At 50.0% G+C, this 22,827-nt stretch overlaps 1 protein-coding gene across 1 annotated transcript in view; it reads left to right on the top strand.

The window, feature by feature from the left end:
* The window catches only part of LOC144754041 (H-2 class I histocompatibility antigen, Q10 alpha chain-like), a 131,631-nt gene extending 109,604 nt beyond the window's left edge, over positions 1-22,027 (top strand). Inside the window, exon 4 of the mRNA XM_078641553.1 lies at positions 21,669-22,027. Coding sequence (XP_078497679.1) covers positions 21,669-22,012 — 344 coding nt within the window. The 3' untranslated portion in view covers positions 22,013-22,027. The remainder of the gene's footprint in view (positions 1-21,668) is intronic.
* Positions 22,028-22,827: the final 800 nt, after the last annotated feature.

Below are 22,827 nucleotides of genomic sequence, written 5' to 3'. Positions count from 1 at the left end.
AGCTTCAGAGTGCAGATTCAGAGTGGAGATTCAGAGTGGAGCTTCAGAGTGCAGAGTGGAGCTGCAGATTCAGAGTGGAGCTGCAGATTCAGAGTGGAGCTGCAGAGTGCAGATTCAGAGTGGAGCATCAGAGTGCAGATTCAGAGTGGAGCTTCAGAGTGCAGAGTGGAGCTTCAGAGTGCAGATTCAGAGTGGAGCTTCAGAGTGCAGAGTGGAGCTTCAGAGTGCAGATTCAGAGTGGAGCTTCAGAGTGCAGAGTGGAGCTTCAGAGTGCAGATTCAGAGTGGAGCTTCAGAGTGCAGAGTGGAGCTTCAGAGTGGAGCTTCAGAGTGCAGATTCAGAGTGGAGCTTCAGAGTGCAGAGTGGAGCTTCAGAGTGCAGAGTGGAGCTTCAGAGTGCAGATTCAGAGTGCAGAGTGGAGCTTCAGAGTGCAGAGTGGAGCTTCAGAGTGGAGCTTCAGAGTGGAGCTTCAGAGTGGAGCTTCAGAGTGGAGCTTCAGAGTGGAGCTTCAGAGTGGAGCTTCAGAGTGGAGCTTCAGAGTGGAGCTTCAGAGTGCAGATTCAGAGTGGAGCTTCAGAGTGCAGATTCAGAGTGCAGATTCAGAGTGGAGCTTCAGAGTGCAGAGTGGAGCTTCAGAGTGCAGATTCAGAGTGCAGATTCAGAGTGGAGCATCAGAGTGCAGATTCAGAGTGGAGCTTCAGAGTGCAGAGTGGAGCTTCAGAGTGCAGATTCAGAGTGGAGCTTCAGAGTGCAGAGTGGAGCTTCAGAGTGCAGATTCAGAGTGGAGCTTCAGAGTGCAGAGTGGAGCTTCAGAGTGCAGAGTGGAGCTTCAGAGTGCAGAGTGGAGCTTCAGAGTGCAGAGTGGAGCTTCAGAGTGGAGCTTCAGAGTGCAGAGTGGAGCTTCAGAGTGGAGCTTCAGAGTGGAGCTTCAGAGTGGAGCTTCAGAGTGGAGCTTCAGAGTGGAGCTTCAGAGTGGAGCTTCAGAGTGGAGCTTCAGAGTGCAGAGTGGAGCTTCAGAGTGCAGATTCAGAGTGCAGATTCAGAGTGGAGCTTCAGAGTGCAGATTCAGAGTGGAGCTTCAGAGTGCAGATTCAGAGTGGAGCATCAGAGTGCAGATTCAGAGTGGAGCTTCAGAGTGCAGAGTGGAGCTTCAGAGTGCAGATTCAGAGTGGAGCTTCAGAGTGCAGAGTGGAGCTTCAGAGTGCAGATTCAGAGTGGAGCTTCAGAGTGCAGAGTGGAGCTTCAGAGTGCAGATTCAGAGTGGAGCTTCAGAGTGCAGAGTGGAGCTTCAGAGTGCAGAGTGGAGCTTCAGAGTGCAGAGTGGAGCTTCAGAGTGCAGAGTGGAGCTTCAGAGTGGAGCTTCAGAGTGCAGAGTGGAGCTTCAGAGTGGAGCTTCAGAGTGGAGCTTCAGAGTGCAGAGTGGAGCTTCAGAGTGGAGCTTCAGAGTGGAGCTTCAGAGTGGAGCTTCAGAGTGGAGCTTCAGAGTGGAGCTTCAGAGTGGAGCTTCAGAGTGGAGCTTCAGAGTGGAGCTTCAGAGTGCAGAGTGGAGCTTCAGAGTGCAGAGTGGAGCTTCAGAGTGCAGAGTGGAGCTTCAGAGTGCAGATTCAGAGTGCAGATTCAGAGTGGAGCTTCAGAGTGGAGCTTCAGAGTGGAGCTTCAGAGTGGAGCTTCAGAGTGGAGCTTCAGAGTGGAGCTTCAGAGTGGAGCTTCAGAGTGCAGAGTGGAGCTGCAGATTCAGAGTGGAGCTGCAGAGTGCAGATTCAGAGTGCAGAGTGGAGCTTCAGAGTGCAGATTCAGAGTGCAGAGTGGAGCTTCAGAGTGCAGAGTGGAGCTTCAGAGTGCAGATTCAGAGTGGAGCATCAGAGTGCAGATTCAGAGTGGAGCTTCAGAGTGCAGAGTGGAGCTTCAGAGTGCAGATTCAGAGTGGAGCTTCAGAGTGCAGAGTGGAGCTTCAGAGTGCAGATTCAGAGTGGAGCTTCAGAGTGCAGAGTGGAGCTTCAGAGTGCAGATTCAGAGTGGAGCTTCAGAGTGCAGAGTGGAGCTTCAGAGTGCAGATTCAGAGTGGAGCTTCAGAGTGCAGAGTGGAGCTTCAGAGTGGAGCTTCAGAGTGCAGAGTGGAGCTTCAGAGTGCAGAGTGGAGCTTCAGAGTGGAGCTTCAGAGTGCAGAGTGGAGCTTCAGAGTGGAGCTTCAGAGTGGAGCTTCAGAGTGGAGCTTCAGAGTGGAGCTTCAGAGTGGAGCTTCAGAGTGGAGCTTCAGAGTGGAGCTTCAGAGTGGAGCTTCAGAGTGGAGCTTCAGAGTGGAGCTTTAGAGTGGAGCTTCAGAGTGGAGCTTCAGAGTGGAGCTTCAGAGTGGAGCTTCAGAGTGCAGAGTGGAGCTTCAGAGTGCAGAGTGGAGCTTCAGAGTGCAGATTCAGAGTGGAGCTTCAGAGTGCAGAGTGGAGCTTCAGAGTGCAGAGTGGAGCTTCAGAGTGCAGAGTGGAGCTTCAGAGTGGAGCTTCAGAGTGCAGAGTGGAGCTTCAGAGTGGAGCTTCAGAGTGCAGAGTGGAGCTTCAGAGTGCAGAGTGGAGCTTCAGAGTGGAGCTTCAGAGTGCAGAGTGGAGCTTCAGAGTGCAGAGTGGAGCTTCAGAGTGCAGAGTGGAGCTTCAGAGTGCAGAGTGGAGCTTCAGAGTGGAGCTTCAGAGTGGAGCTTCAGAGTGGAGCTTCAGAGTGGAGCTTCAGAGTGGAGCTTCAGAGTGGAGCTTCAGAGTGGAGCTTCAGAGTGGAGCTTCAGAGTGCAGAGTGGAGCTTCAGAGTGCAGCTTCAGAGTGCAGAGTGGAGCTTCAGAGTGCAGCTTCAGAGTGCAGAGTGGAGCTTCAGAGTGCAGAGTGGAGCTTCAGAGTGCAGAGTGGAGCTTCAGAGTGCAGAGTGGAGCTTCAGAGTGCAGAGTGGAGCTTCAGAGTGGAGCTTCAGAGTGGAGCTTCAGAGTGTCAAGAGCAATGCCAATAGCTCTAACTTTAACAAAGGCAAAACCATTGCATTGTAAATGCTTGTTATCGCAGGTATTCGGTAAAATGGAAGAGGGTTTGCCGCCTCCTCTGCCGCCTCTCGCACTCCGCTCCGCCGTCTCGTCTCCCGGTGCCTGCTGGGCGTTGTAGTCCGTGCTTCCGCCGTGGTCAAGATGTTTCCGGGTGGGGATCCGCCCAACGTGCAACAAAACAAAGGAAACCAGTGTTACTCAGTTGTCCCAGCACAATCAGTGTGAGGAAGGGGATGTGAGGGAAACACGCGTGCAAATTATCTACCCCTCGGTAAATGCCGGATGGTGAAGGAACAAAGAAACAGTCCAGAGGGGGATATATTTAACGGTGTCCCGTAGGGGTCAAGGAGGCTTGCCCAGAGTACGTCCAGCCCAACCCAGGAGTCGTGACCGTACCTGTCCTAGCCACACTTCCTGGGAAGCGTGGCTGGGCGATGCGCCTTCTCGGTGGCCTCCTGGCGTGTCGCTGCAGTCTCGCTTCTCTGTAGGGCGGTCTCCTCCGCTCTCCGCTCCTGGTCCGTCCTGGTCCCGCCTCGTCCCGCTTGGGTCGGTGTTTCCTCCTTTCTCCGCTCCGTCCTCGGTTCTCCTCCACTCCTCTCCGTCCTGGCTCGAATTCCTCTCGTCTTCGTCTTCGATCCGCCACCACTCCTTCTCGTCCTCGATCCACCTCCACTCCTCTCCGTCTTCACTCCTTCGCCGCTCCCCTCCGTCCTCGCACTCCAGTCTCCACTCTCCGCCTCCAGGTGTAACACACACCTGTCCAGGGGCAGGGCCGGTTTTTATGGAGCGGCCGTGGATAGATTCCTGCTCTGCTGCCGCCCATTTAAAGGTACAGGGTCCCTCGCTGTCCATCACTGGAAGGCAGCTGACCACATCCGCGGTTTTCCAAGTGTCGGTATGCTGAAACAACAGAGGGGACACATGAAAAGGTAGGCCAGGGGGGCCCGTGTCCGGGTCCCCCGTGTCACACACCTCCCCCCTAGGATTCTCCCGATCGGGGAGAGGAAACCTGGACAGATAATCCGCATTGGCATTGTCACACCCCTTCCTGTGGCGGACCAGGAACCTGAAGGGTTGCAGCGCCAGGAACCATCTCATTACCCTTGGGTTGTTGGACACGTTTCTGCTCATCCATAACAGGGGCGCGTGGTCAGTATACAGCACGAACTGACGCCCCTCCAGGTAATACCGGAGTTTGTCTATCGCCCATCTTATAGCGAGACACTCCTTCTCAATCGTGGGGTATTTTACCTCTCTAGGGAATAGTTTCCGGCTGATGTATAGTATGGGCCTCTCAACCCCCTCCCCTGAGCCCTGGGACAACACTGCCCCGATACCGAAATCGGAGGCATCCGTTTGCAGGATGAATGGTTTGGTGAAGTCCGGGGAGGTCAGTACCGGGCTTGTTGTGATCGCCCGTTTCAAGGTCTGGAAGGCCTTCCACATGGCGGGCGTCGGATTATGGAAGTCGCATCCCTTCGGGTTTTTTTGCAAGGTGTCCGTCAAAGGGGCAGCGATGTTCGAAAAAGAGGGAATGAATCTCCGATAGTAGCCCACCAGTCCTAGGAAGGCTCTCATCTCTTTCGGGTTCTTGGGAAACGGCGTTTCAGCGATGGCTCTTATTTTCTCGATCTGGGGTTCTATGACACCGTGTCCCAGCAGGTATCCGAGGTATTTCACCTTCTGATATCCAATCCTGGATTTTCTGGAGTTGACGTGAAGCCCTGCGTCTTTCAACAGTTGGAGAATGATCCGTAGGTGTTGTAGGTGTCTCTCCCAGGAGGGGCTAAAGATAATAATGTCGTCAAGATATGCCGAGCTGTATTCCTGGTGTCCCCGTAACACCTCGTTCATTAGTCTTTGGAAGGTGGCCGGGGCACCATGTAGTCCAAAGGGGAGGACGTTGAACTCGTATAACCCGTCTGGTGTTGAAAAAGCCGTCTTCTTTCGGTCCCCTTCCCGAAGGGGTACCTGCCAGTACCCCTTGGTTAGGTCTAGCGTGCTGATGTATCGGGAATCACCCAGTTTCTCAATAAGCTCGTCGATTCTGGGGATGGGATAGGCGTCGAAGGAAGACACCGCGTTGAGGGCTCGAAAGTCCATGCAAAAACGGCTGCTGCTGTCGGGCTTTGGCACCATCACGATGGGCGAGGACCACTCGCTTCGGGAGGGTCGTATCACCCCCAACCGGATCATTTCCTTGACTTCCCTCCGTATGGCCTCTCTTTTTGCCTCAGGAATCCGATATGGCCTTCGCTTAACGGTGACTCCGGTAGGGGTATCAATTCGGTGTTCCGCCAAGTGAGTTAGGCCCGGAAGGTCCGAGAACAGGGATTTGAATGGTTGTAGGACAGCTTGTAGTCCCTCTTTTTCCTTCTCGTACAAGTCCTCGTTGACCACCAGGTCCCCCAGCGTGGTTTCAGGATGGTTACGTACTGCGTCTGCCAGATGGGAGGACACCGGGGCTGTGCCCAGCCATTTCTTTAAAAGATTAATGTGAAAGATCTGTGTCTTGTTTCTCCGCAGACATAGACGGTAGGTGGTTTTTCCTATGGTCTCGAGGACTTCGTAGGGCCCTTGCCACTAGTTCTGGAACTTTTTAGAAGTGGACGGTAATAGCACCAGGGCCCAGTCGCCTTTCTGTAGGTGTCTCCATTTTTTCCCTCTGTCATAGTGTACCTGCTGTTTCCTTTGGCTGCCTTCCAGGTGGGCGAACGCCAGTTCGCGTATCTTGCCCAACTTGTTCCTTAGATTCTGGCTGTATTCCAACAGCGTTCTGGTCTCCCTCCCTGGCTCTGATTCCCACACCTCACGGGTCATGTCCAGGAGGCTCCGGGGTTGGCGTCCGTACAACATCTCGAAAGACGAGCAGCCTAAACTGCTCTGCTTCTGGCCACGGATAACGTATAGGGCCAGGGGAAGCAGTAGGTCCCAATCGCTTTCGTTCACGGTAAACATCTTCTTGAGCACCACCTTAAGGGTCCCGTTATAGCGCTCCACCAGGCCGTCAGTCTGGGGATGATACACTGACGTTTTTATCTGGTGTAGCCCCAGGAGGCGGCATACTTCCTTCATTACTCGGGACATGAAGGGTGTCCCCTGATCCGTCAGGATCTCTTTAGGGAATCCGACCCGGGAAAACAGTTCCATGAACTTATCCGCGATGTTCCTGGACGTGGGGCTTTTCAAAAGGGGACGCCTCCGGGAAACGAGTCGCGTAATCCACGATTACGAGAGCATATCTGTATCCTTTGCGTGTCGGAGGTAGGGGGCCGATCAGGTCCATTCCAACCCTTTCAAACGGGGTTCCGATTATGGGAAGGGGTTGGAGGGGCACTGCTGCAGGTCTTTGGGTGTTCTTCCTTTGACACAGGTCGCATGTCTGGCAGTGGGCTTTGATGTCATGATAAATACCAGGCCAGTAAAAGCTGCGTAGAACGTTTTGGGCGGTTTTTTCGCTCCCGATGTGCCCCGCAAGCAAGTGCGTATGGGCATAGAACATAACTTGTTCTCTAAAGCATGTCGGTACAAGCAGTTGCAGGGGGTCATCATGTTTGGCTTGTCTATAGAGGAGGTCCTCCTTAATCAGAAAACGAGGATAGGTTGGTTGCGGATTGTTCTGTTCTTGGTGGGCCTGCTCCCAGGCGTTGAGTAAGCCGGAATCATTGGCTTGAGCGAAACGAAAGCTCCTGTCTCCCTCCCAGGGGTCAGTAGAGGTGAGATCCGGGATAGCCCTGACACCTTTCTCTGTCTTTGGAATTAGGCAGTCCTTAAAGAGGTCCAGGAAGTGGGGATTATCCGTCCCGAGAATGAGGGCCTCTGGAAGGGCATCCATAACCCCAACCTTTACTACTAGAGTGTCTTTTCCCTTTACCTCGATGGGGATGTACGCTACCGGATATCCCTTCACGTCCCCGTGTACACACTTGATATACACAGACCCCTCTGGCATTACCTGGTGGGGCCTCACGAAATCTCCCTGTATTACTGACTGCTTACAACCCGAGTCTAGGAGAGCCTTGACTATCGTCCCGTTGACGGTAACACTCACGTGATAGGCTCCACCCAACTCCGCTGAATACATGACGGCCTTGGGCAGGAAGTTGATGTCCATGGGCTCCTCCTGTGAACGTTTCTGGGGGCAAAGGCGGGCGATATGTCCCCACATCCCGCAATCGAAGCACTGCGGGCCCCTAAAGGGAGTCTCCGTGGGTAATGGTCTAGGAGGTACATGTATAGGTGTAACCTGCCGGGTGTACGCTACATGTATAGGTGTAACCTGCCGGGTGTACGCTACATGTATAGGTGTAATCTGCCGGGTGTACGCTACATGTATAGGTGTAACCTGCCGGGTGTACGCTACATGTATAGGTGTAACCTGCCGGGTGTACGCTACATGTATAGGTGTAATCTGCCGAGTGTACGCTACGTGTATAGGTGTAATCTGCCGAGTGTACGCTACATGTATAGGTGGAATCTGCCGGGTGTACACTACATGTATAGGTGTAATCTGCCGGGTGTACGCTACATGTATAGGTGTAATCTGCTGGGAGTACGCTACATGTATAGGAGTAATCTGCCGGGTGTACGCTACACGTATAGGTGTAATCTGCTGGGTGTACGCTACACGTATAGGTGTAATCTGCTGGGTGTACGCTACATGTATAGGTGTAATCTGCCGGGTGTACGCTACATGTACAGGTGTAATCTGCCGGGTGTACGCTACATGTATAGGTGTAACCTGCTGGGTGTACGCTACATGTATAGGTGTAATGTGCCGGGTGTACGCTACATGTATAGGTGTAATCTGCCGGGTGTACGCTACATGTATAGGTGTAATCTACCGAGTGTACGCTACATGTATAGGTGGAATCTGCCGGGTGTACACTACATGTATAGGTGTAATCTGCCGGGTGTACGCTACATGTATAGGTGTAATCTGCCGGGAGTACGCTACATGTATAGGAGTAATCTGCCGGGTGTACGCTACACGTATAGGTGTAATCTGCTGGGTGTACGCTACACGTATAGGTGTAATCTGCTGGGTGTACGCTACACGTATAGGTGTAATCTGCCGGGTGTACGCTACACGTATAGGTGTAATCTTCCGGGTGTACGCTACATGTATAGGTGTAATCTGCCGGGTGTACACTACATGTATAGGTGTAATCTGCCGGGTGTACGCTACATGTATAGGTGTAATCTGCTGGGAGTACGCTACATGTATAGGAGTAATCTGCCGGGTGTACGCTACATGTATAGGAGTAATCTGCTGGGTGTACGCTACTTGTATAGGTGTAACCTGCCGGGTGTACGCTACATGTATAGGTGTACCCTGCAGGGTGTAAGCTACATGTATAGGAGTAATCTGCCAGGTGTACGCTACATGTATAGGAGTAATCTGCCGGGTGTACGTTACATGTATAGGTGGAATCTGCTGGGTGTGCGCTACATGTATAGGTGTAATCTGCCAGGTGTACGCTACATGTATAGGTGTAATCTGCCGAGTGTACGCTACATGTATAGGTGGAATCTGCCGGGTGTACACTACATGTATAGGTGTAATCTGCCGGGTGTACGCTACATGTATAGGTGTAATCTGCCGAGTGTACGCTACGTGTATAGGTGTAATCTGCCGAGTGTACGCTACGTGTATAGGTGGAATCTGCCGGGTGTACGCTACATGTATAGGTGTAATCTGCCGGGTGTACGCTACATGTATAGGTGTAATCTGCTGGGAGTACGCTACATGTATAGGAGTAATCTGCCGGGTGTACGCTACACGTATAGGTGTAATCTGCTGGGTGTACGCTACACGTATAGGTGTAATCTGCTGGGTGTACGCTACACGTATAGGTGTAATCTGCCGGGTGTACGCTACTTGTATAGGTTTAATCTGCCGGGTGTACGCTACATGTATAGGTGTAATCTGCCGAGTGTACGCTACATGTATAGGTGGAATCTGCCGGGTGTACACTACATGTATAGGTGTAATCTGCCGGGTGTACGCTACATGTATAGGTGTAATCTGCTGGGAGTACGCTACATGTATAGGAGGAATCTGCCGGGTGTACGCTACACGTATAGGTGTAATCTGCTGGGTGTACGCTACACGTATAGGTGTAATCTGCTGGGTGTACGCTACACGTATAGGTGTAATCTGCCGGGTGTACGCTACATGTATAGGTGTAATCTGCTGGGTGTACGCTACATGTATAGGTGTAATCTGCCGGGTGTACGCTACATGTATAGGTGTAACCTGCCGGGTGTACGCTACATGTATAGGTGTAATGTGCTGGGTGTACGCTACATGTATAGGTGTAATCTGCCGGGTGTACGCTACATGTACAGGTGTAATCTGCCGGGTGTACGCTACACGTATAGGTGTAACCTGCTGGGTGTACGCTACATGTATAGGTGTAACGTGCCGGGTGTACGCTACATGTATAGGTGTAATCTGCCGGGTGTACGCTACATGTATAGGTGTAATCTGCCGAGTGTACGCTACATGTATAGGTGGAATCTGCCGGGTGTACACTACATGTATAGGTGTAATCTGCCGGGTGTACGCTACATGTATAGGTGTAATCTGCCGGGAGTACGCTACATGTATAGGAGTAATCTGCCGGGTGTACGTTACATGTATAGGTGGAATCTGCTGGGTGTGCGCTACATGTATAGGTGTAATCTGCCAGGTGTACGCTACATGTATAGGTGTAATCTGCCGAGTGTACGCTACATGTATAGGTGGAATCTGCCGGGTGTACACTACATGTATAGGTGTAATCTGCCGGGTGTACGCTACATGTATAGGTGTAATCTGCTGGGAGTACGCTACATGTATAGGAGTAATCTGCCGGGTGTACGCTACACGTATAGGTGTAATCTGCTGGGTGTACGCTACACGTATAGGTGTAATCTGCTAGGTGTAATCTGCCGGGTGTACGCTACATGTATAGGTGTAATCTGCCGGGTGTACACTACATGTATAGGTGTAATCTGCCGGGTGTACGCTACATGTATAGGTGTAATCTGCTGGGAGTACGCTACATGTATATGAGTAATCTGCCGGGTGTACGCTACATGTATAGGAGTAATCTGCTGGGTGTACGCTACATGTATAGGTGTAACCTGCCGGGTGTACGCTACATGTATAGGTGTACCCTGCAGGGTGTACGCTACATGTATAGGAGTAATCTGCCGGGTGTACGCTACATGTATAGGAGTAATCTGCCGGGTGTACGTTACATGTATAGGTGGAATCTGCCGGGTGTACACTACATGTATAGGTGTAATCTGCCGGTGTACGTTACATGTATAGGTGTAACCTGCCGGGTGTACACTACATGTATAGATGGAATCTGCCGTGTGTACACTACATGCATAGGTGTAACCTGCCGGGTGTATGCTACATGTATAGGTGTAATCTGCCGGTGTACGTTACATGTATAGGTGTAACCTGCCGGGTGTACGCTACATGTATAGGTGTAATCTGCTGGGTGTACGCTACATGTATAGGTGTAATCTGCTGGGAGTACGCTACATGTATAGGAGTAATCTGCCGGGTGTACGCTACATGTATAGGAGTAATCTGCCGGGTGTACGTTACATGTATAGGTGGAATTTGCCGGGTGTACACTACATGTATAGGTGTAATCTGCCGGTGTACGTTAAATGTATAGGTGTAACTTGCCGGGTGTACACTAAATGTATAGGTGGAATCTGCCATGTGTACACTACATGTATAGGTGTAACCTGCCGGGTGTATGCTACATGTATAGGTGTAATCTGCCGGTGTACGTTACATGTATAGGTGTAACCTGCCGGGTGTACGCTACATGTATAGGTGTAATGTGCTGGGTGTACGCTACATGTATAGGTGTAATCTGCTGGGTGTACGCTACATGTATAGGAGTAATCTGCCGGGTGTACGCTACATGTATAGGAGTAATCTGCAGGGTGTACGTTACATGTATAGGTGGAATCTGTCGGGTGTACACTACATGTATAGGTGTAATCTGCCGGTGTACGTTACATGTATAGGTGTAACCTGCCGGGTGTACACTACATGTATAGGTGTAATCTGCCGGGTGTACACTACATGTATAGGTGTATCCTGCCGGGTGTATGCTACATTTATAGGTGTAATCTGCCAGTGTACGTTACATGTATAGGTGTAACCTGCCGGGTGTACGCTACATGTATAGGAGTAATCTGCCGGGTGTACGCTACATGTATAGGTGTAATCTGCCGGGTGTATGCTACATCTATAGATGTAACCTGCAGGGTGTACACTACATGTATGGGTGTAATCTGCCGGGTGTACGCTACATGTATAGGAGTAATCTGCCGGGTGTATGCTACATGTATAGGAGTAATCAGCCGGGTTTACGGTACATGTATAGGTGTAATCTGCCGGGTGTATGCTACATGTATAGGTGTAACCTGCAGGGTGTACGCTACATGTATAGGTGTAACCTGCCGGGTGTACGCTACATATATAGGTGTAATCTGCAGGTGTATGCTACATATATAGGTGTAACCTGTGGGTTTATGCTACATATATAGGTGGAACCTGCTGGGTTTATGCTACATATATAGGTTTAATCTGCCTGACGTCTGCTATATGTATAGGTGTAATCTGCCTGCTGTATGCTACATCTATAGGTGTAATCTACCAGGTGTATCCTAGCTGTATAGGTGTAATCTGTCGGGTGTATGCTACATGTATAGGTGTAATCTGCAGGGTGTTAGTTACATGTATAAGTGTAATCTGCCGGGAGTATGCTACATGTATAGGTGTAATCTGCCGGGTGTTAGCTACATGTATACGTGTAATCTGCCGGGTGTATGCTACATGTATAGGTGTAATCTGCCTGGCGTATGCTATATGTATAGGTGTAATCTGCCGGCTGTACGCTACATCTATAGGTGTAATCTACCAGGTGTATCCTACCTGTATAGGTTTAATCTGCCGGGTGTATGCTACATGTATAGGTGTAATCTGCCGGGTGTTAGCTACATGTATAAATGTAATCTGCCGGGTGTACGCTACATGTATAAATGTAATCTGCCGGGTGTACGCTACATGTATAGGTGTAATCTGCCGGGTGTTAGCTACATGTATAAGTGTAATCTGCCGGGTGTAGGCTACATGTATAGGTGTAATCTGCCGGGTGTTTTCTACATGTATAGGTGTAATCTGCCCGGCGTACGCTACATGTATAGGTGTAATCTGCCGGGTGTATGCTACATATATAGATGTAATCTGCTGTGTGTACGCTACATGTATAAGTGTAATCTGCCGGGTGTACGCTACATGTGTAGGTGTAATCTGCCGTGTGTACGCTACATGTATAGGTGTAATCTGCCAGGCGTACGCTACATGTATAGGTGTAATCTGCTGGGTGTATGCTACATGTATAGGTGTAATCTGCCAGGCGTACGCTATATGTATAGGGGTAATCTGCTGGGTGTACGCTACACGTATAGGTGTAATCTGCTTGGTGTATGCTACATGTATAGGTGTAATCTGCTGGGTGTAAACTACACGTATAGGTGTAATCTGCTGGGTGTACGCTACATGTATAGTTGTAGCCTGCCGGGGGTACGCTACATTTATAGGTGTAACCTGCCGGGTTTACGCTACATGTATAGGTGTAATCTGCCGGCGGTACGCTACATACATAGGTGTAACCTGCCAGGTGTACGCTACATATATAGGTGTATCCTGCCGGGGGTACGCTACATGTATAGGTGTTACCTGCCGGGTGTACGCTACATGTATAGGTGTAACCTGCCGGGTGTACGCTACATGTATAGGTGTAATCTGCTGGGTGTACGCTACATGTATAGGTGTAATCAGCCAGGTGTATGCTAAATATATAGGTGTAATCTGCCGGGTGTACGCTACATGTATAGGTGTAATCTGCCGGGTGTACGCTACATATATAGATGTAATCTGCTGTGTGTACGCTACATGTATACCTGTAATCTGCCGGGTGTACGCTACATGTATAGGTGTAATCTGCCGGGTGTGACATGTATAGATGTAATCTGCCGGGTGTACGGAACATGTATAGGTGTAATCTGCCGGGCGTACGCTACATGTATAGGTGTAATCTGCTTGGTGTATGCTACATGTATAGGTGTAATTTGCCAGGCGTACGCTATATGTATAGGTGTAATCTGCCGGGCGTACGCTATATGTATAGGTGTAACCTGCCGGGTGTACGCTACATGTATAGGTGTAATCTGCCGGGGGTACGCTACATATATAGGTGTAACCTGCCAGGTGTACGCTACATGTATAGGTGTAACCTGCCGGGGGTACGCTACATGTATAGGTGTTACCTGCCGGGTGTACGCTACATGTATCGGTGTAACCTGCCGGGTGTACGCTACATGTATAGGTGTAATCTGCTGGGTGTACGCTACATGTATAGGTGTAATCAGCCAGGTGTATGCTAAATATATAGGTGTAATCTGCCGGGTGTACGCTACATGTATAGGTGTAATCTGCCGGGTGTATGCTACATATATAGATGTAATCTGCTGTGTGTACGCTACATGTATACCTTCAATCTGCCGGGTGTACGCTACATGTATAGGTGTAATCTGCCGGGTGTGACATGTATAGGTGTAATCTGCCGGGTGTACGGAACATGTATAGGTGTAAACTGCCGGGCGTACGCTACATGTATAGGTGTAATCTGCTTGGTGTATGCTACATGTATAGGTGTAATTTTCCAGGCGTACGCTACATGTATAGGTGTTACCTGCCGGGTGTACGCTACATGTATCGGTGTAACCTGCCGGGTGTACGCTACATGTATAGGTGTAATCTGCTGGGTGTACGCTACATGTATAGGTGTAATCAGCCAGGTGTATGCTAAATATATAGGTGTAATCTGCCGGGTGTACGCTACATGTATAGGTGTAATCTGCCGGGTGTATGCTACATATATAGATGTAATCTGCTGTGTGTACGCTACATGTATACCTTCAATCTGCCGGGTGTACGCTACATGTATAGGTGTAATCTGCCGGGTGTGACATGTATAGGTGTAATCTGCCGGGTGTACGGAACATGTATAGGTGTAAGCTGCCGGGCGTACGCTACATGTATAGGTGTAATCTGCTTGGTGTATGCTACATGTATAGGTGTAATTTTCCAGGCGTACGCTATATGTATAGGTGCAATCTGCCGGGCATACGCTATATGTATAGGTGTAATCTGCTGGGTGTACGCTACATGTATAGGTGTAATCTGCTGGGTGTACGCTACATGTATAGGTGTAATCTGCTGGGTGTACGCTACATGTATAGGTGTAATCTGCTGGGTGTACGCTACACATATAGGTGTAATCTGCTGGGTGTATGCTACATGTATAGGTGTAATTTGCTGGGTGTACGCTACACGTATAGGTGTAATCTGCTGGGTGTACGCTACACTTATAGGTGTAATCTGCTGGGTGTATGCTACAAGTATAGGTGTAACCTGCCGGGCGTACGCTATATGTATAGGTGTAATCTGCCGGCTGTACGCTACATCTATAGGTGTAATCTTCCGGGTGTACTGTACATGTATAGGTGTAACCTGCCGGGGGTACGCTACATGTATAGGTGTAATTTGCCGGGAGTACGCTATATGTATAGGTGTAATCTGCCGGGTGTACGCTACATGTATAGGTGTAATCTGCCGGGTGTATGCTACATATATAGATGTAATCTGCTGTGTGTACGCTACATGTATAAGTGTAATCTGCCGGGTGTACGCTACATGTATAGGTGTAATCTGCCGGGTGTGACATGTATAGGTGTAATCGGCCGGGTGTACGCTACATGTATAGGTGTAATCTGCTGGGCGTACGCTACATGTATAAGTGTAATCTGCTGGGTGTATGCTACATGTATAGGTGTAATTTGCCGGGTGTACGCTATGTGTATAGGTGTAATCTGCTCGGTGTACGCTACACATATAGGTGTAATCTGCTGGGTGTATGCTACATGTATAGGTGTAATCTGCTGGGTGTACGCTACACATATAGGTGTAATCTGCTGGGTGTACGCTACACGTATAGGTGTAATCTGCTGGGTGTATGCTACATGTATAGGTGTAATCTTCTGGGTGTACGCTACACGTATAGGTGTAATCTGCTGGGTGTACGCTACACATATAGGTGTAATCTGCTGGGTGTATGCTACATGTATAGGTGTAATCTGCCGAGTGTACGCTATGTTATGTTATGTTAAGGGATGTTTTATATAGCGCTCAGCTACTCCGAGGAGTGTCCCGGCGCTTCTGACCTAAAACAGACACGGAACAGACAGAAGGGAAGCAGGTACTACTGAACAAACAGCCAAGATTTTAAATCCTTCCTGAAGGCTAACAAGTTGGTACTCCTTCTCAAAGACACAGGCAGGGTGTTCCACAATTGAGGCGCCAGACATCTAAACGACCGACCTCCAATCCGTGCTCTCCTGATAACAGGGACTGAGGCCAAAGCCAATGATGCTGACCTCAGAGATCTAGAAGGCTGATAGTAGGCCAACCGCCGTTGGATGTATTTGGCGTCAGTGTCATGGAGAGCCTTGAAGGCCAGAGTAAGTCCCTTAAAAATGATTCGTTTCCGGATGGGGAGCCAATGAAGAGTCTTCAGGAGACCAGAGACTCTGGCTCTCCGATGGAGGCCAAAGATGGCACAGGCAGCCGAATTTTGAACTATCTGCAGGCGTTGGAGAAGATACTCTGGCAATCCGAGTTACAGGACGTTGGCGTAATCAAGGCGAGAACCCATTAGAGCCTGCACCATGATTTTTCTATGTACCTGCGAGAGCAGACGAAGACATTTTCGGAGCATTTTAAGAAGGCCAAAACATTTCCCAGCTAGGCCAAGAATCTGGGGCTTCAACAAGAGATTATTATCAATTTTTACTCCAAGGTTCTTGGCCACGGCAGAAGCAGCCAATGGATTTATCCGAGTTGCCCTTAAGGCTGTTTTGCTGGAACCACTTAAACACAGCCCCAAGGCAGCCTCTGATGCTCTCCCCGTCGAAATCAGACCCCTTCTCACAAGTGAAAAGGAGCTGGGTGTCGTCGGCGTACGACACGATCTGGGCACCAAACGACTCCGCCAGTGCCGCCAGGGGGGCCATAAAGATGTTAAAGAGAGTCGGGCTCAAAATAGAGCCATGAGGAACTCCCACCTCTAATGGCGGCACCGCGGCAGAGAAAGGAGGGGCCCAGACCGTTTGACGCCGGCCCGCCAGAAAGGACTTAAACCAGCTGAACACCGTCCCCCGCAGACCGATCTCACTGAGTCTTGAGAGGAGACCAGTATGGGGGACGGTGTCAAAGGCCGCCGACAGGTCGAGCATCACCAGCATCGCTTTACCCCCTGCGTCCAAAACCTCCTTGATTGCCTCCGTTACTTCTAGTAGCGCTGTCTCCGTGCTCATGTTGGTGCGGAAGCCGGATTGGGTGCAATGCAGAATGCTATTGGACTCAAGGAAGTTGGAGAGGGAGGAGTGTACATATTTCTCCACGACTTTGGCAAAAGCTGGCAGAAGGGAGATAGGCCTATAGTTGGCGTGTTCCGCCGGATCCAGATTGAGCTACTTTAGAAGTGGTATGATCAGGGCTTTCTTCCAGGCTAGAGGGACCACTCCCGTGCTGAGAGATAGATTGAGCACCGGGTTTATTATGGGATTCATCACTTCCGCCATTCTAGCAAAAAATTTGGCCGGACAGGGGTCCAAAGGAGAGCCTGATTTTAGTTTGGTGAGAAAATCCAATGATGTTGGACAGGAAAGCGGCGGAAATTCCCAAAGAGTAGGAGCCCCACCAACCAGGGAAGAAGAAGAAGGAAAGATCGTATCGGAGCCTGCCCCTACCCCGGACTGCGCAAAGGAGTTCTAAAATGGTCTTAATTTTATTGGTAAAAAAATCGGCCAATAACGTGATCCAAGATTCGGAGTGAGCACACGGAGCCGTGCTCATCTTGGGTGAGGTAAACTCCCTCACAATCGAAAAAATGTCCTTACTGGTATTTGAGGCAGCCTCAATTCTTTTTGAGAAATATACTTTCTTCTCCAGCAAAATGTCCCTATGGTAAGCTTTGATGGATGCCCTATACGCCATTTTGGCAGTGATGTCATAGTGGCGGCGCCATGCCCTTTCTGCACTCTTACATTGCCGCCGCTTCATGGACAAGCCTTCAGTGAACCAAGGAGCAGAGACCCGGCAGGCGGGCTTATGGGACGATGTCACAGGGGCTAGTTCGTCTAGTCTCTCCACAAACCATGACCGCAGGAGAACTAGGTCCTTCTCTAGAGTGCCTGACAACAAGCACGGATGGGATAGACAAGCCCGAGCTAGCATCTCAGGGGTGACAAGGTGATAAGCACGTGAGGCCTGGAGAGGTCGACTAGACATGTTGTGCAAAGGTTTGACAGTGTGAAGAATTTGAAAATTAACAAAAAAATTGTCCGACCAAAGAACCGGTGTAAGAGTGGAAATCTCAATTGGCATAGTGGAGAATATTTGATCGAGCGTATGGCCTTTATTGTGTGTGGGGGTGGACAGGTAGGGGGAGAGTCCCAAAGGGGAAGTAGTGTCACCGATCTTAATGGCATCAGCATCAGTCCCAATATCCATGTGGATGTTAAAATCCCCCAATACCAGACAGTGCTCTGTTCTAAGGCAAAGTGCCGAAACCACACCGTAAAGTTCTTTGTGAAAGGAGCCAGTGGGTCCCGGTGGCCTATAAATCAGTAACCCTGTGCAGGATTGGTGCGGAGACAAGGACAGGGAAAACCCCAGGGACTCGCACCCATGAATCTCATCGATTTGGATGATAGAACAAGTAAAGCGCTTGTCCACCACCATCGCCACCCCCCCACCCCTACCATTTGTCCTATCTTTGCTAAAGATAACATAATTAGGGGGAATTGCAGCGGCTATGTCTGGGTTCGAGCAGTCACCCAGCCATGTCTCAGTAAGAAATAAGCAGATCGGCTTTGCTACGACCAAAAGTTTGTGTATGTCTAGGGCATGTTTGCTAAGAGATCTAGTATTCAGGAGCAGACACGAGCTCTTTACAGGAGAAGCCAAAGGGGTGGAGATGGGGGTGTTGCCCAGTAGCCAGCCACAGCCAGGACATCGCCTCTTACCTTTAGGCCGACCAGGGAAAGCCGTACAACAGTAGGCCGCCTTTCCCCTGAGAGAAATGAGCTCGGCTGCCGTGTATGCCAGCATGATGCCAAATCACTGGGAGCGGAATTTATGGGCCTGCCCCGCCGCACCCGTCCGCCTCCGGGACGCTGACGGGCACAGACGGGCTTTCCTTCGGCGCTCCTTCGGCGCGATAGAGGCGCGACCGCAATGCACATCCGCTGCGTGGAGGAGAAAGCCTCTAGATTTATGCCGTCTCAGCCGCGAGAAACCGCACCACTGGTCAGCCGACCAGCGTGCCTGACTCCCCCCAAGATGGCCGCTCCCAAAACGCTCTGCCTACATGTCCCAAAAACCCCTACGGCACCTAATCGGCCGTGAGGATGTGGGACAGCGGTGTAATCTCCTGCGCGGCACAACCAGTGCAAAGAGGCAGACAAGGAAGACAGCGTAGGGTTGGGCGAGGTGAAGGCTGAGAGCAAGAGGTTACCCGGCAACCGCCTCAGGTAACGAAAAATGAAAGGAGAGTGAGGGCAAAGTACACAGTTAAAAGTACAGCAGTGCAATTTAAAATAGAAGCGCTAGCAATCAGCGCGCAACACGAACACTTTTTAAAAATAAGGCAGTTACAAAATGAGGCTAGTAATCAGCAGCGTAAGCACCCACTCGCCCGCACCCAGCATCCGCCTTAGGTAAAGCGGGGGAGGGTCAAGGTCTAACCTGAGCAGCCAATTAGCTCAGATTTAGGCCGTCTCAGCCGCGAGAAACCGCACCACTGGTCAGCCGACCAGCGTGCCTGGCTCCCCCCAAGATGGCCGCTCCCAAAACGCTCTGCCTACATGTCCCAAAAACCCCTACGGCACCTAATCGGCCGCGAGGATGTGGGACAGCGGTGTAATCTCCTGCGCGGCACAACCAGTGCAAAGAGGCAGACAAGGAAGACAGCGTAGGGTTAGGCGAGGTGAAGGCTGAGAGCTCCTATATGTATAGGTGTAATCTGCCGGCTGTACGCTACATCTATAGGTGTAATCTGCCGGGTGTACTGTACATATATAGGTTTAACCTGCTGGATTTATGCTACATGTATAGGTGTAATCTGGCGGGTGTACGCTACATGTATAGGTGTAATCTGCCGGGTGTACTGTACATATATAGGTTTAACCTGCTGGATTTATGCTACATGTATAGGTGTAATCTGGCGGGTGTACGCTACATGTATAGGTGTAATCTGCCGGGTGGTTGCTACATGCATAGGTGTAATCTGCCGGGTGTACGCTATATGTACAGGTGTAATCTGCCGGCTGTACGCTACATCTATAGGTGTAATCTGCCGGGTGTACTGTACATATATAGGTTTAACCTGCTGGATTTATGCTACATGTATAGGTGTAATCTGGCGGGTGTACGCTACATGTATAGGTGTAATCTGCCGGGTGGTTGCTACATGCATAGGTGTAATCTGCCGGGTGTACGCTATATGTACAGGTGTAATCTGCCGGATGTACGCTACATGTATAGGTACATAGATGACTACCTGGGGGATGGCTCCCACTCAGACAAGTGGGAATGTCTGAATTCCTGTAGATTAAAGAAGCCTTAGGCAAGTTCCCGTCTTGAGGAGGGAATCCCCGAGTGAACTCCAAGCTTTCCCCTGGCCTCCCCAACGGGATGCCCGTCCCAGACTTCATCCTGCCCAAAGGTGAGGTTCAAGAGAGCAAAAAGACCACTAGTCGCTGCTACTTCCGCCTCCATATCTCTGAATTGTATCTGCCTTGGCCAGGAACCAGTGGTGAGTTTTCTGCCTTAATTCCGGGCTCTGGAGCCCCAGGGGCGTCCCACAGGCACCCTGATGAGAGCCATCAAAAGTGCCGACCTTCCGTGGCTGTTTTAGGCATGTTTTGAGTGATTCCTACAGACATCCTTGTGGTCCTATGTGGCAACTGAGCCAACATCCGGGTCCATGCCATGGGAATCCTGTTCCTCCTTCCTGTAGTCTGCCTCCATGTGGGAGCCGTGGTCCTCGGCTGCCTTGCCAGATAGATATGCCTAGAGTTTACAAAAACTTTCAACCAAATGTGTGCCAGCCCCGCCTGGCAGTGCCTTCCCAAATGTTATATGGTAGAGAGACAATCCCCACTGAAGGCTTCAGAAACACGCCTGGAGTCCGCACACGGTCATCTGATACAAGATGGCCGGACACGCTAAGAAATGGAATGAGACTACCTGTGCGTCTCTTCACCACCTCTGAGTTGTCTGTATATTTGTCTGTCTTACTCCAAAAATAATTGAATGAGCTCAATTAATCGAAATAATGTGGTTCTTACTAAACAGTCCTTTCAATGCAACACAGGTAAAGATGCCGTGCGATAAATTAATTACTTACTCCACTTGCGTGGGAGTTACCATACGCCACATTGTGTGGGTTCTGACTTTGGACCGCGCTGTTTGTTATTATCAAGACCTCATCCATTATTGGATTATAACCTTTGTTCATATATTGATTTAAGAACTTAAAAGTTGATATCTGATAACATTTGGGCATCTAGGCTCCTCCACTCTTGATTCAGTTTGCAGGAACTTCAGGTGTCCGTACAGATTGTTGCAATAGCGCACTATCTGGTGCTCTTGACTTTTGCATGGAGAATCTTTATTTAAAACCCTGGGATATACATTGAAGAAGCCCTGGAGAAGTCCAATTGTACAAAACACGTTGGCTACAGCAAGAATCCAAGAAGAAAAGGATATGTTTTAAAAGAATGAATGAATAAAGAATCTCCTTTTATCAAAAAAATATTCTGTGAGTCTGTGCATTTGCTGTCAAATTGCTGCTGTGATTAATTGGGGTGTTATTAACCAAAAAGGTGTTGGGACGTGGGTTGCGATTCACATCTTGATTAAATCTGATAGAGATCTTTCACCTAGTTTTGTAGACTAAGACAGCTGGTCCTCTTGACTCGAGCACCACAATGTTTTGAATAACAACCAGCCTGTGTATGTGTTGTGTGCGGTGTCCTATTGCCCCAGCCTCTTCTTGGTAAATCGCTTGATAAATTAACTATAAAAACTGGATGTGAGGTTCCCTGTAATCCCGTGACCGGGTCTGTATCCAGCGACACTACTTTGGCATCATCTTGTTTCGCCTCCATCGAGCCTCTGCGGGTGAGCCCCAACATCTGTCACCTTCTTTGGTCCTTTCCTTGAGCTCTAAGTAGCATCCTCAGCTCTTTGTAGGATGGAGCTACCAATGTAGTGGAATCTGTGATCTGAGATGGCTGTGGTGAGGCTTCTCCTTCCAGCCCCTCTACCCAGGTTCCTCCTCTGTGCAGTTGCACATGGGGTCCTGGAAGTGCCGGGAAGGGGGGTAGTCAAAGCATGTGCTGAAGAAAAGTGTCACTGGTATGTATTTCCAAATAATGTACTGGGTAAAACCCAATCTTGTGATTGTTGTGTAATTGTACTTATGGTGTTTCCTTCCAGTTGCCCCTCAAACAATGATTACACGAAGAAAGAACGGCGGTCGCACCTTTCTGACCGGCTACGCTTATGGATTTTATCCCAGAGACATTGAGGTGAAATGGGTCAGGAATGGTGTCGAGATGCCCTGGGAATCGATGGACATCCTGCCAAACCCTGACGGAACCTACCAGGCCCAGAAAACAGTGGAAGTTCAGGAAGGAGATGATGAGAAAATGTACAACTATGAGGTGGATCACAGCGGCCTGCCGGACACTGTGAGTGTGATGTATGGTGAGTGCACTTTGGTCTGTAGGGGTGATTGTGACAGTGGTGCACATATTGACTTCATACGGTCTCTAGCTTGATCTGTTCCTGTCACTGGCGCTAGGCCCAGCCACAGAAGGGGAGTACATTTTTATGGGGAGATTTGTGGGAATGCTGGTGGTAGAAATGTTGTAGATCCCGACAGATTTCAAAAGTTTCCCTCACAGAAGTATGAGGAAATTGTGTGAGTTTAGCCAAAAGCTTGGGGTTTGAACGGCATTCTGTGTAAGAAAACCTAGGGGGGTTCATACAGGTCACCCCACCCTAGACTCCCCTGCAAAGAATGAATCAAGGATCCTAGTTGCAGAGCGGCGCTAGCCACTCTGTACTTATAGTTAGGGTTCCCAGAGACAGGATTTCCTTGGCTTTTGGTCCATTAATAACTTTGCGCCATTTGACAAATCTGTGCAAAACCTTGCAGCCCTATTCCTTTTTAGGTCTCGCCCTGGAATTCGCATCCGAAGGATGCGTCCAGGGTCGGAGACTTATAGCGAGCTGACATGGGGGAATGACGGACAAAAACTGTCACGCGCTTCTCCCCGGCTGGATTCAGCTGCTTGCACGCGCACCAACATTCACGCATGCGCACATCACAGGCACACGCATACACAGCACTCACGCATGCGCACATACACACGCGCTGCTTACTTTCACTTTGCAACCCCCCCACCAGTCATCGGATTTTTTTACACACGCACGCATGCATGCATACATACACACACACAGACACACGCGCACGCACAGGCACACACGCACACACAGGCACACACACAGACACACACGCGCGCGCGCACATGTCCCCTCCCCCCCTCACACCCCACTCACCGAGTTCTTTTCGTGTGTCTCTCTCTCCTTC

This window comes from Lissotriton helveticus, chromosome 5_1 (genome assembly GCF_964261635.1).
Source record: "Lissotriton helveticus chromosome 5_1, aLisHel1.1, whole genome shotgun sequence".
Taxonomy (NCBI): Eukaryota; Metazoa; Chordata; class Amphibia; order Caudata; family Salamandridae; genus Lissotriton; species Lissotriton helveticus.
This window is presented reverse-complemented; position numbering and strand designations above follow the sequence as displayed.